This window comes from Astyanax mexicanus, chromosome 15 (assembly GCF_023375975.1).
Source record: "Astyanax mexicanus isolate ESR-SI-001 chromosome 15, AstMex3_surface, whole genome shotgun sequence".
In the NCBI taxonomy this organism is placed as follows: Eukaryota; Metazoa; Chordata; class Actinopteri; order Characiformes; family Acestrorhamphidae; genus Astyanax; species Astyanax mexicanus.
The window spans coordinates 27133311-27147810 of NC_064422.1; the positions used below are offsets into that span (position 1 = coordinate 27133311).

At 39.4% G+C, this 14500-nt stretch overlaps 1 protein-coding gene across 1 annotated transcript in view; it reads right to left on the minus strand.

Moving 5' to 3' along the window:
* dnah9 (dynein, axonemal, heavy chain 9) overlaps positions 1-14500 on the minus strand; it is a 163885-nt gene that overhangs the window by 106653 nt on the left and 42732 nt on the right. Inside the window, exons 30-32 of the mRNA XM_022668867.2 lie at positions 13539-13696; positions 12482-12620; positions 8069-8356 (exon numbers count right to left, since the gene is read on the minus strand). Of these exons, the coding sequence (XP_022524588.2) occupies positions 8069-8356; positions 12482-12620; positions 13539-13696 (585 nt within the window). The remainder of the gene's footprint in view (positions 1-8068; positions 8357-12481; positions 12621-13538; positions 13697-14500) is intronic.

The window sequence follows — 14500 nt, forward strand, 5'->3', positions numbered from 1 at the left end:
TACTTTGAAGCAACATTTTGCTTTAAAGCAAACTTTTATTTGTAGCATCATAGCCTCTCACTTTGTCCTTTCTTTAATAAATTCTCTATAACATATTAAGCATTGATAAGCATCGATAGATTGTCGCTTAAATGTTACACCAAATGTAGTGTACTAGATATGTGTGTAAACCCGAAGGCACTGCTGCATGTGCGGTTTTCTGCACTTTTATGCAGTTTTAATTGGTGTGGAGAAACAATAGAAACAGACAGAGTATTAATGATAGGATGGACACTGTATATGATGATTAACAGGCCAATATCCCCAGGACCATGTAGGTAAAAGTCAATTTCATGAACTTAATTGGCTACTGGTAGAACTAAGAGCTCAGTTCAGGCTTAACACAGGGCAGGGAATTAACAACAGGGCACCAAACAAGCCTTCCAGCTATTTTTTTTTTCGATGCGAGAGAAGCACAATTACAACACAATTACTATGCAAGCATAATCCAGTTACATTTAATACAGGAAGGTTGTTCAGATTTTAGTTTTGGGCACAGGTGACTGGGCATGTACAATGAAACTTTCAGATTTATATTTCCTTAATCTGCATTAAAAATAAATATAAATATATATTAATATAAACATGATAATGTGGGCAGTAATTTAGAAATAAGGCTTTATCTATGTACAACATTTACACTGATATGCCAAAAATCATGGGATAGCATGTAAATCAATGTAAAAAGAACTATTAGAGTCTGAGCAAGGCCTGACCGTGGATGGATGGATGGAACAGTCTATTACTAAGTTCCAAAGTTGTGTGAGTATTTAACTTTGCTTGATCCACAGAGTCATGTGTCCACCGAGAACACCTCACAGAACGCAAAACCACCCACAGAGCATCTGCCTCGAATTGTCTGTGCAAGTAGACAAAGCAAATCTATAAGAAATTACATTCACGTTCTCTAAAATACTGACGTTACAACAGACAAAAAAAAAATCATTTCATTAATTTCAGTTCATTTTTCAAAAGATCACTTTTTAATTACAAGTCATTTTGGAACAATTCTATTGGTCCACTGATTATGATGCTTTACACAAGGCAAAAACAACTGCCAGATTTACATTTAGTTGAAAACAGATTAAAATAAAGATATAAAAATCTTTTTTGCAGTTTTTTTCCAGTGGTGGCTCAGTAATTAGAGCACCAGGTTGAGTTGCAGGTTCAATACCAGGTTCGACAAGCTGCTACTCATGGGCTTTTAAGCAAGGCCCATTAACCATATTTAGCATAAAAAGTTTTAATCGCTATTTTCAATAATAATAATTAAACGAATTAATTTAATATTGGCTTATTTTATTCTGTACTTTGTGGGCCGCTCACCCTGTAGGTAAACATTTAGCTGAAGAGTAATCCTGGGTTTCCTGGATTAAACTGCATGTATAAGTAATTTTTGTTGCAGTAGGAAGAGCTGAGAGTGCAGCAGTGTGAGCTGTGGCAGTCAGCGTGGTGTGGAGAGAGATGTGGAGGTAGTGTGTGTCTCTCAGCGGTGGCGTCTGCGCTGAAGAGCAGCCTGCTCAGTCACAAGCAGCTCACTCGACTCGACATGATTAGGACATTTCTGGAGCGCGATGAGAACGCAGCGCATTAAACGAGAGAATGTCCCCCCCACCGAGAGAGAGAACCACAGCACAGGACAGAGAGAGAGAGAGAGAGAGAGAGACAGAGCCTACACACACACACACACACACACAAACACACATAGAAATAGACTGTGAAGGAGAGAGAGACTGACAGACAGTTTAAAACAAAAAGAAACAGACTGGAGACAGAAAGTAAGAGAGAGAAATGGAAAAAGTTAGGGCAGTAATTGGGAGTGAAGAGAATAGAACAGAGAACAAGGGAATAGAAAGAGAGAGAGAGAGAGAGAGAGAGAGAGAGAGAGAGAGAGAGAGAGAGAGAGAGAGAGAGAGAGAGAGAGTGAGAGAGAGAGAGAGAGAGAGAGAGAGAGCCCAGACAATCCACAAAAGCAGGTTAAAGATGTATCACCCAACAATTTTTATGTCAACCCCATCCAGAAACATTACCATTAAAATTTCAAATTTTGTTTCATCTGACCACAGAACAGAATGAGCTTTAAATTCTTATTCTATTTATTTATTTATTGTACCTCCTTTTATAGTCTAATGTTTGTCAATAGTCTGTGTAACTGTTACATACCATACATGTGTTGCTCTCACCAAGCCAAATTCCTTGTATGTGTAACATACTTATCGAAATAGAGTGATTCCGATTCTGATACAGAAAGTTAGTGACCTCTGCGCACTACGCACCTCAGAATCTGCTAGACATTTTACGCAGACAGCGCGAGTTGCTGTCATTCCAAGCTGCTTTAACTTGTTACATTGTTATAATAGCACTGACAGTTGACTGTGGAATATTTAGTAGTGACAAGCCTACTGAGAGCAAACCATTCTTTTACCAATGTTTATAAAAGCAGTCTGCATGAATAAGTGCTTGGTTTTATACACCTGTGGCCATGGAAATGATTGGAACCTGAGTACAATGATTTAGATGGGTGAGCTAATATATGCCTGTTGCTGGTTTTTAATGCTGGGCCACCTAAGGGCCCAAAGATCACCAGCATCCAATATTGATCGTCGGCCATGTCCCTGACACAGGGATTTCTCACTGTTTTTGCAATGATGCGTTGAGGAATCTTTCTGTAGTTACTTTACAGATTAGTGAACCCCGGCCCATCTTTGCTTCTACAATAAAAAAATATTTTTATACTCATGCCTAATCTTTTTTAATATTTACTTATTTATTTTTCTAACCTTTTGTTGGCCCACCCCATGCTTTTGATATGCATTGGTGCCATCAAGTTCCAAATACGGCTTGTGATTTTTAATTTTTTTATCAAATTGTAAAATGTCTCACTTTCAACATCTGATATGTGTTCTATGTTTTTTATGTGAATGTGTGTCTACAAGATCTGCAAACTTATTTTTATATACATTTTATTAGACTTGGAATTGGAGCTGTACTAATTGATATATTTCATTATTATTACCAATTCTATTAGCAGTCTAAACCAGGTTATAGTCTTAAAACTCAGTCTATCCACTCTACCTGTAGGTTTTAATGCTTTTTTGCAATGAAAAATGAGTACTGTGGAACTGTATCTCCTGTCCGTCAGCAATCCAAAACAGAAATGGATTCTGACCAAGTACAGACTCAGTGACCGCAGTCTGGCCATAAACTGTTCTGTTGCCCATTTACAGAATTGGAAAAATTGCAGATAATTCTTCTGTTCCCACTCCACCACATCCCACACAAAAGTGACAATGAAAGAGAGTAAGGCAGGGATAGGAGAGAGAAAGAGTCATACATAGAAGGAAAGAGAGAGAGAGAGACGGAGAAAGATGGCACATTTAATCAATAGCATTGACTTTGCTCCCTGTGGGGCTGCTCTCAGTGTCTCAGAAGGTATTGTGATTGTGGCTGCTGTGATTTGATGTGTGATGTGTATCAGAGACAGAGACTCCTGGAACTGTCACTGAACTTTTAACTCCTGACTGTCCCCCCCTCACCCACACCCGCTCCCGCACTCTTGCCCCGGCCTCAGGGTTCAGCCTGTCAAGGAGGACGGATGCCGCTGACCCCGCGGTCCGGAGTCAGATGGCCGAGCGTCTGCTCCGGCACCGTGGCAGGGGTTAAACACCTCGGCGAGTGCTCAGCCCTGCTGATGGAGTGCTGTTATGCTGTTTGGGTGGCTCTTTGACCTGTGCAAGATTGCACTTATTTCCCCTGGCTCTGCAGAGAAGAGCGGGCCGAGCCGATAGCCGAGGCCGGCCCTAATGCTGGAAATTAGAGCTCAGCCTGGGGCACCTGAGGCGCTATTACACTGTAATTCCTGCTTCTCCTTATATTTGTCCAATATATCCAGTTCCAGACTCCGATGACACTAATGTCTATTTGCCTCAAACACAACAGCAGCTTTACGGCTCTAAAAGAAAACCAATGTTCAAGAAGAGCTGAGGAAGAGACTGCAAGTAGAGGAGAAAAAAAAAAAGAAAAAGAAGTGTGTGATTGTAGCATCAATCAGATCCGCTGGCTATCTTTCTGCTGGTGACACAGTGACATTTGGAGCCCTTTTGAACCGCCCACCAGGGAGAGCTGCTCTGTAGCACCTGTCAATCATGTCAGCTGGTGTGAGCTGAGGCAGACAGGTCTTACAAGAGGACGGATATAATGCTACATTATACCACACACACACACACACACACACACACACACACACACACACACACACACACACACACGCACAAAATACAACAGCATAAAGCTCACATTTACATACACCCACTGGCCACTTCACTACAAACACCTACTGGTATACATAAAGTATAAGACTGCTGTACTGTATCTCAAAGCACAATTTGAGTTACACTGTAACTGAATTGCACATACGCTGAAACTGGACAAAGCTCTTGTTTATCAGAGGAGGAGGATGTCGTTTGTCAAATGTAAAATAAAACTACTGCATCCAGAAATAATCCAATAATCCAATGAATTCTAATAAAAAAAGCTCATTTCTAATGAGAACCCAAATATTTGCATGTGCATATGTCAATACAAAGCAATGTTTTATCCCTTCCAAACTTTGTCAGATACTAAAATATGGTATTACATAAAAAATGCCACTTTTTTACCAAACTTGTTAACAATGTCCAGAAGCGTGTTGACTGCTCTGGGATCAGAGGCATCTGGGATGGAACATCACACAGCGGAAAACTGAGATAATTTTCTTAGAAGAAATTATAACTCCAAAATCATAACTCCAAACTCCAATAACTCCCATAACTCCAAAATTCCATCTGAATCAGGCTAAAATCTAAACTTTGAACAAGGGCATGGCATGTCTTTACAGCAAAGATTTCTAAGGATCTCAGGGCTGTCGATGCTCATCAGGCTGGAACTTCTATAAAGTGTAAGCTTTACTGATCCGTCATTAGTCAGATGAAGGTTTGAGGCTGTTGTGCTGGCACAGGTCCAGGGCAGCTTGCCATCACCGACGACACCGTGAATTCTGGATTGGATCAGCAAATTCTACAGGAGAACATCAGGGCATCCATCTGTGAACTCAAGTTCAACAGATGGTGGGTCTTACTACGAGAGAACAACACTATACACACATCAGTCATTCATCCAAAGTGAGGGTGAAGCATTTTGGAACGGAAAACTCCAGATTATAATTCAATAGAAATGCTGTGGTGAGATCTGAGACATGGAGATGCAACAAAATGAAAAAGTTTGGTTAAAATGTTTGGTTGAAGTCATTGCTGTTTGAAGGGATTTTGTTCACAGTAGGCTGGTAACTGGGGTTAAACTCACGTCTCCATTTTGCATTTAGTGTGTGCTCTTTGTTTTACAAGTTAAAATGTGGGAATGAGATTGGACACTTCCAATGACAGCCACTAACAAGACATTGCAGTTCCTGGTCTTGATTACATAACAAACAACAAAACTACATTACTCACTGAAGGCCTCCATACTTAAGATAAATTGGAAAAAGGAAAAAAAAAAAAAAAGAAAAAAATGGATGTGACAATATTTAGATTAGATTATTACTGATATAGGAATGTGACACATTTGAGATGACGTTGCGTTCAGACGAGACTAAAATCACTTATAAACTCGGTCAACAACAACCAGTAACCAGCAACCACAACCTAGTGCTGGGCGATTATGGTTAAAAAAAAAAAAAAAAAAAAAAAAAAAAAAAAAAAACTCGATTATAACCAATTTTTCCCCCCTACAAAAAGTCAAACCACAGATGACAAAAATAAAAAATACTTCATATTTTATACTTCAGAACGCGGGTCTGTGACTGAAAATACAAGCACTAAACAAGTCACAGAAGAAATTTTGAAGAAGAGATTATTATTGTTTTACATAATTCAATCACGAATCCTTACCAGAGAGTGAAGATGCTGCAGTTTTTTTAAGAAACGGCAGGCTTTACTTCTAGCTAAATACACGCTTTATCCCACCGGGTGTTTGTGTTGAGAGTGCTGAAACTCTTTTCGGTATGAGCTATGCAAAATCGTGATTACTCCATTTTGAAAATTGCATTAAAACTGTAATTCAAATTAACCATTTTTTTTGTGAAAATTGCCCAGCACTACCACAACCACTTACCATCAACCACACCCCACCATCCCATGTAAATCTAATCCTGTCTAAACAGGGCTTCGTTCACATTTATTCCCAATTTTAATCTGACCTTAAGGAAAACTATTCAGGTTAGCCAGAGCACACTCTATCTTACGAAGACAGCGCTGGACAGACAGGTGGTCAGATTTTCTGGAGGCTTTATATGAACTCTGTCACTGGCTGTCAGAACTACAGCTACACAGTCAGAGTTAATGTGATGTAGGATAGACTGCTGCCACAATCGCAGACAGAAGCTAGAAAGACGCTGCTTTGCTTGTGTCATAGACGAGAACAGGTATTTGTCAGGTTCCTGTCATCCCATACTGGGTGAAAATAAACTCTTTTAGAACTGAAAATACTAGTGGCATTAGGAGTGAAATATGATGCGCTACATTCTAAATGTCTAACAATTGATAAAATAGGTTTTAACAGTTTTCTTTACATGCAAAATCGGGGTATGACAGCAAAAGAAGAGATATGTGGTCTTAGGATAGTTGTAGAGAGCATACTCTACACAATTTAAGATTTAAGATCAATTAAGTACTTCTGTTCAAACACAAATTAAAAAATAACCATGGGACCCTTTTATAAATGTTAAAAGACAAAGTAGTAAATAGTGATGCTGCTGTATTGATTGGTACCAAGTAAAAGAGCTTCACCTGCTGCTTGCTATAGAGGCTTACGTCTTAATCAAGATCTACAATCTGCAATCCAAATTTAATCCAAGTGTGTCTAAATACTGAATTAATATCATGCTAATTATGCTATAGAGAATCCATTTGACAAGGATTAAATTAAACTGGAAGGGTTGTTTGCTCACTTTTATGGAGGCAGAATAAAGCACACACATCAACCCTTTCTTCTTTCATTTTTTTAATTGAAAATAACAATGCTAGTCATCGATTGGTAATGAAATTGGGCTTCGAAGCCCTACACACACCCACACACACTAACCTAAGTAGGTAATTTGACAATTTATTAGTTTAAAAATTAAGGAGACCTTAATAAGGCACGCACAATAATTCGATATCGGTATTTATCGTGATAAAAATGTTTAAATCATGATGATATCATTTTTGTGGTATTTCGATATGTATTATTTAAAAGTGAGCATTGATTTAGCTTGACCATTTTTATTTTTAAAGTATTATATAGTTTTTTTGTGAGAGGAGGCTTGAAAGACAAAAAAGTAATTTTCAGACAGTAGTAGGTGCAGATTTCCATTGTAGCAGTTTTTCTAAAGCTTTCGATATATCGTTATTGAAATTTTAGCGTATCGATCAAAACTGAGAATAATGTATTGCAATATAACTTGTCACATCGTCCAGTGCTAACCCTAATTAAATTAATCAGAAATGAATCACAAATAGGGGCTGCTTTCAAGCTAAAATATACCCGGTACCCGAAATTTTACATTTTAGTGCTTCCTTACTCTAAATGCTAAAAGTATATACAGTGGAGGTGTCTGAGACCAAGTTTTAGTGGGAATGCCTGCGAGCAGAGCCTTGTTAGCAGCAGATTTCACCACCACCCACTACCAAAAGCTTGCCTTCAGACATGCATTCGAGGTACACCGTTTCATTTTGCCTCAGACAGGCTTTTCATTCTGAGAAAGAGGGCAGTGAATGCACAGTGCACAGCCATTTCCTATTTGAATGACTTGAGCATTATACCCATTACTGGTCGATTTGTATCTGATCACAGAGAATCCATTTAGCCACTGAAGCTCAGGAAGAGCGACGTGTAGTATAGCAGCCCTCCATACCACAATCCTGCAGTCAAGCTGAAGCCTTATCGAATATGCTGTTTGTTCCACAGCAGCAGCTCAACCGCCCAAGGGTGACACCAAATTCACAGCAGCTCTTACCTTCAGTACAAAGTTGTCTTCAGCCTGCAGCTTCAGGTCCAGCACCGACTCTCTGACAAACTTCTCAAAGTCCAGGTCCCTCTTTCGGGGCACGTCCAGAGCAGGGAACAGGTCCCCGATCAGGCCCATGAAGACTGGCATGTCGTCCGTCACGATCTTCGGCACGTTGAAATCTCGCAGGGCCCTCATTAGCACCTGATCCTCCGGCCGCTCAGGGTCGCCTCTTTTCAGAGAGCCAGCCACCACCAGCACAGACTTTATCGCCCGCAGACCCCAGTCATAGTGGTCCTGAAACAGGAGAATGTGTCAGAAGATTTTTAGTTCTAAATAATAAATGAATACCCTCATCATAGAAAAAAAAAATACATATCATACACAGGAAATTTGGCAGTGTTAAATCAACACTGTTAGTGTTAAACTTTACACTCTCAGTGTTAATTTAACACTAGCAGTGTTGATTTAACACTGCCAAATTTCCTGTGTACATGCCAGTCAGGTTACCTTTGGTTTTAATACAAGTTTAGGCTAATAAGGTCCTGCAACCAGGGGCCCTACCTTTCATGAATGCACATTCTGGTGCACATTTTCAACAAGAATCTGCCATTTCAAGAGCTTACCTTTAAAAACAACAGAAGCATCGACAGACCTATCCACGATTAAAAATGTGTGAGATGCTATTAGACATGCTATAAACACCCACATCTACTGCTAAACCTACAGTATATATAATCAAACTGCATGGGATGGATTATATAGAGAAAATACTAGAAACCGCTATAACTCCAAGAAGCCGTCTGGCATGTTGCTTTAAGTTTGCACACTACTCAATAAATGCAGCTCAATAAATATTGGCCATATCAGTCAAAATTTAATAATATACTATTCCTGGTAACTTTTATCTTCCTTCTAAATAACATCAGACACTTGATGCATGTGAAATCAGCCACTGCTTCTTTTCAGACTGCAGCTGATGCAGCATCACTGGTTATATAGTGCACTTGGAGGTAAGCGTAGAAACCGAGCTCTGATACATGTGTTAGAGCATGGCCATTTGTGCTCTCTCTCTGACTTTGGGAAGCACTTTACTTGCATAACCACCTTTATGGCCCAATCCCATTTCTCCCCTTGGCCCTACCACTTACCCCTAACCCTTCTTTTCAAGTGTAACCCTTCCCCTTGGAACAGAGTTATGCTTCCACTAACAACAATCTCTCTCTGAACACAGAGAAGACCAAGGAGATTGTTGTGGACTTCAGGAGAACTCACACACTGCACACCCCTCTGTTCATCAACGGAACTGCTGTGGAGAGGGTGAGCAGCACCAAGTTCCTGGGTGTGCACGTCACAGAGGACCTCTCCTGGAGCACCAACTCAGCGTCACTGGCCAGGAAGGCAAATCAGCGTCTCTACTTTCTCCGCAAGCTGAGAAGAGCTGGAGCCCCCACCCCCATCATGACCACCTTCTACAGAGGGGCCATCGAGAGCATACTGACCAGCTGTTTCACCGTGTGGTACGGGGCCTGCACAGCATCCTGCGGCAGGACCCTCCAGCGCATCGTGAGAGCAGCTGAGAAGATTGTTGGCACCTCTCTCCCCTCCCTTCAGGACTTGTACAGCTCCCGCCTCACACAGAAAGCCCTCCGTCTGGCAGGAGATCCCTCTCACCCACTACACAGCTTCTTCATCCTGCTGCCATCAGGGAGGAGACTGCGGAGTCTCGGGGCAAGGACCAGCAGACTGCGAGACAGCCCCATCCATCAGGCTGTGAGGATGCTGAACTCTCTTCCTGCTCTACCCCCTATCCCAATCCTGCCCCAAGCACACACTCACTCAGCATCCTGACCCCCCCACTAATAAAGTACTGAAACTCTGCACTACAATGCACAAAGTACTGGTCCCTTCCAAACGGACTTGCACTACTGATATACTTGCACTGTCAATACACACTTTAATTCCACTTAATTAAACTGTGAACTTTAAGGACTTACGCACCCATTCACTTTACCAGCCTTAAGCTATATACCATATACCGTATTTGCACTACTGTTATTTACTATTTTTACTGTCATTCCATCTCAATCACCATCAATATTGCACTATTGTCTTACGTATGTTTATTGTGTCTTGCTGTATTGAACATATAGTGTCTCCCACTCTTTTATATTATAATTATATATCTATTTTTACTTATTTACTTATATTTATATATCTATTCCTCCCCCACACCACTGCACCTTGTTTTTGTCTCATGTATGTCTATTTGTGTCCCTGCTGTATTGTACACATAGTGTCTCCCATTCTCCTTTATTATATCTATTATCTGTACTTGCTGTAAAATTGGGAAGGAGAGTAACGTAATTTCAATTCTCTGTATGTCCTTTACATATGCAGTATTGACAATAAAACTACTTGACTTGACTTGAATTGGGACAACCCTTTTACGCACCCGATACGTCATCAGAAGCGCTAAAGTTCAGTAACCTAGCCGTGATGGATAACTAGTTTATTTAATGCATTGTTTGTCTTCAGAAAGAGGAGAGATGATGCAGAAATTAATTATTATAGTCTATTCTCTAATTCCTCTGTGATGGGAAACTGAAATTAGCTTTGATTAGCTTTTATATTATTTTTCCGTTCCGTCTGCACTATTTAAAGGTGGAAAGGAAAAGTTAGCTAGCTAACTAGCTACTGAGACAAAGTACTAGATATTTTTTTTAATGCTTGTTATGAAGAACTTGGCCATAAAACATTAAAACTACTTATTAAACTATGGTAATGTATAGTGATAATTGTCACGTTTAACAAGGAAAATACTTACATTTGTGGGTTTCTTTGGTCGCTTGTTCTGCCATCTTACCAGTGATTCTCATTCAGTTTAAAGGGCTAACAACCCCTATCCCTTCCCCCAACCTACCCCTTCAGCCTAACAAGAATCGGGACACCCTTACCCTTTTGCGCGCGCACGCAAAACAGAGGGGTAGGGATAAGTGGAAGGGGCCAAGGGGTGAAATGGGATTGGGCCTTAGTTTTCTTTAGGAAATACATATAGATATATTTTCCTAGTTAATTTATGAAACTACATTAGAAAAGTCCAGCAATATCAAGCGGTAATTCTAGGCATCTCTTTTTGCAAGCTGCTTGATCTTAAAGCCTACACGCACACGAATCCTCTAAATGGGAAATTATTATGGCTTTCGTACTATTTATTGTACCGTACAGAATTACAGAGCTTCTTTTTTTGAGAAATATTTGGGTGTTATAATAATGCAGGCTATAACTGTCATAACAACCAAATGTTCTTTCTGCAACTGTCAAAATATGGCCTTTATAGAAAACGGAAAGAGGTAGAAAAGGCCATTAGATGAAACACTGCACTCCAAAGGATAATGTTTCAACAATTAGAATGGCCTGCTAGTCTCTCTCTCTCTCTCTCTCTCTCTATTAAAACTGACTCTATTAATATGTGGAATGATTGAGATGGTTGGAATGTCTATCCACTATTGCCTTACAATCTACAGTCTTTGAGTGATCCTCTTAACTTACTCAGTGTATCCATACACACGGAGCTCCACTAGCTCATGAGTCATTAATTACCTTGTATTGCAGTTTGAACTTAGATTTATATTATACTTGGGCAGTGAGGATGTAATCAGGCTGCTAATTGGCCCAACTGATCTGATTACCTTCCACCAGAAATGCTGTGTATGGATGATTTCCCAGGTTATTCCATGCTATTTTAATCCCAATCCAGTTCTGAGTCTTGTTTTTAACAAAATTGTGAAAATTCAGAAGGCCATTTGGCGTCTACCTGGTGTAAGACACTATTAATGCACATTACACTGCCCAGCAGGCAGCACTGAAAAGAAGAATTCTCAGAAGATAAATTAAAGGCTTGAGTTGAAGTCTATATGATATCTGAAACCATTTATAGCAATTAAAGAAATGCTCTGTTGTTCTGGCAGGAGAACCTAAACAGCAATAAAGAACTGAGTAGAAGCTAAGGCTAACGCTAAAACACACTCCCTATAAACTTGGTTATTTCAACAAATATCATTCCAAAATGTGTATCATTACAGACACTTAACTGCAGTGATTTAAATGATCTCATAGCTGAATCTTAGAGAAGCTCAGAGAAGAGAGTCAGACTGAATTATGAGATAGTAAACGAACTATAACATAGTAATAAAAAAAATAAATAAACTATTGAATCAGTGTGCCTGTATTATTTATACAAAAAAAAAAAAGATCCGATTGGCATGCTGATACTCAGTATCAAAATACTTTTTCAAGAGATTTTTTTTTTCATATAATAGACTATTTAAACTTGGAATTGAATTCTGTATTGAACTGAACTGACCCGAGTTTAAATTTCTTGTAGTAGATAAGCATTACGGGAGGTTAAATGCGCTTTACCTGTTTGGACAGCAGCTCCTTGCAGAGTTGATAGAGAGTGATGAATTTCCTTGCCAGCAGTCTGGCCTCAATAAAGCCCTCTGCTACCAGCATGATCTCACAGATCAGCTCAAAGTCTGGCACTACCATGGCACAGGGCCTGCAGAAGAGTAAAGTGAGAAATGCTGCTTAAAAAAAAGGCGACTGTGTAAAACAGACAAAAACAACAATGAACAGTTTCAGCAGTGGCTCCCTGCTCATAAAATACCCAAACTATTTTAATTTTAATACTTTGCTACTACTGATTTTAAGAGAAATTCAAGAATCTACTGATTATTTTGAGCACTGATTATACTATATATTATACTACATATGAAATATCACATGTCACAATGCAGAAACTATTGTCCTGTCCCATGAATTTTGCCTCGTCCTATAAAAGCATTTGGCATATGCATGTGGGGTTTCCTGCATTGCATATGAAGTCAACTGCCTGTTCATATGGACAATTCTAGCAAGATACCCCCAGTCACAATCATTACTATTCACTGCACTGTCCACTGTGGGTAGTAATGTCTCCCATCACTTATACCTGCTTTAAATGGGTCACTGCACGGAGGAACGTTAAATACATGTCCACACAACTTTCACTCATCTGGCAACCACCATCAGACCTTACTTGAACTTTACTTGAATTCACAATGCCTGATCATGAGCATTGGCCAGTGTTCAGCCTTATTCACAAGATAACACCTCACAACTTACACACACAGGTGAAGAAATCAATTTAAATACATAAAAAAAATAAACTGAATAAATGAATAAATAGAATAAATGTTCACAGCACAAGCACACTCAGTGTCAAACAGCTCGCTTGTTCTCTGATTTCCTAGATCAAATTAAACTCTAAACAGTGCTGGGACTCCAGAACTGGAAGCAAGAATAAAACCAGTTTGCGCAGATGGTCTTTTGATAGAGTTTCATCATCATCGTTTATTCAGCATGCAGTGCTTGCAGAGATCTGAACAAAGAACTTTTCCCAGTTACCTTGACTACTCTAAGACATTCCCACACTTACCGAAAAAGTGCTTTGAGATTCTCAGGCAGCTCCGTCCTGCCAGCGTAGCCCGGATTCATGGTGATGAATATTCCCACTGAAGGGAACAGGTTTATCTCCTCACCCATGAAGTTAAAGCGCTTCTTCTTGTCTCGAATGGCATCCTGGATACTTTTAACCTGGTAACAGCACAAATTCAGTATGCTATACAGATGCTGTGATTATAAAAATATTATAAACATTCTTATTGATACTGACTGAGGAGATCAGTGATCATCTTTAACAAGTAGCTGTTTTTTTATGTTGGTATATATGTTTTAAGGACAAACCAGTGGATTGGGATTGGATCCACTGATATTTTAAAGGTCTTCTTCCAATAAAATCCAATTTTTCTTGTTGAAATGTATTTCTTGTGAAATACTGATGAGTTCATGGCCTCTCCCACCTTGGCTTGGGAACACTCAAAGGCAGTGCTAAAGCCTTGCAGCAGAGCAAACACTGTCTATCCAGCTCTATACAATAGGAAAACAAGGTTTGACAAGGTAGCCCAACTCGACAGAACATCGGTCAAAGTTGGCACCGCTCATGACGAATTTTATGATATAGAGCGGATACTGGGGCTTTGACATGGTGAAAATGCCCAGCAACGAATTACCAAGAAGTAAGAGTTCAGTAGTGTTAGTTTAGTCGAAAGAAATATCAAATTTTTCACAAAAAAAACTGCTCACATGTTTAAAATGAATAAAAAAAATTATGAAATAAGACCATTAATGAATAAAATCTTGGCTATTGTAGGTTCATGTCTATTTTTTTTTTTTTTTTTCATTTTTAGACCTATATTTGTTGCTACTTGTCTTGCTATATTATATGTATTGTAAATTAACATACTTCACAACTAGCTGAAAATGTGCATTTACAATATTTATATCTGCTTAAATGTCTAAAATGTGGAGCAAAATAAGTAGTGTTCTAGGCACCATGAT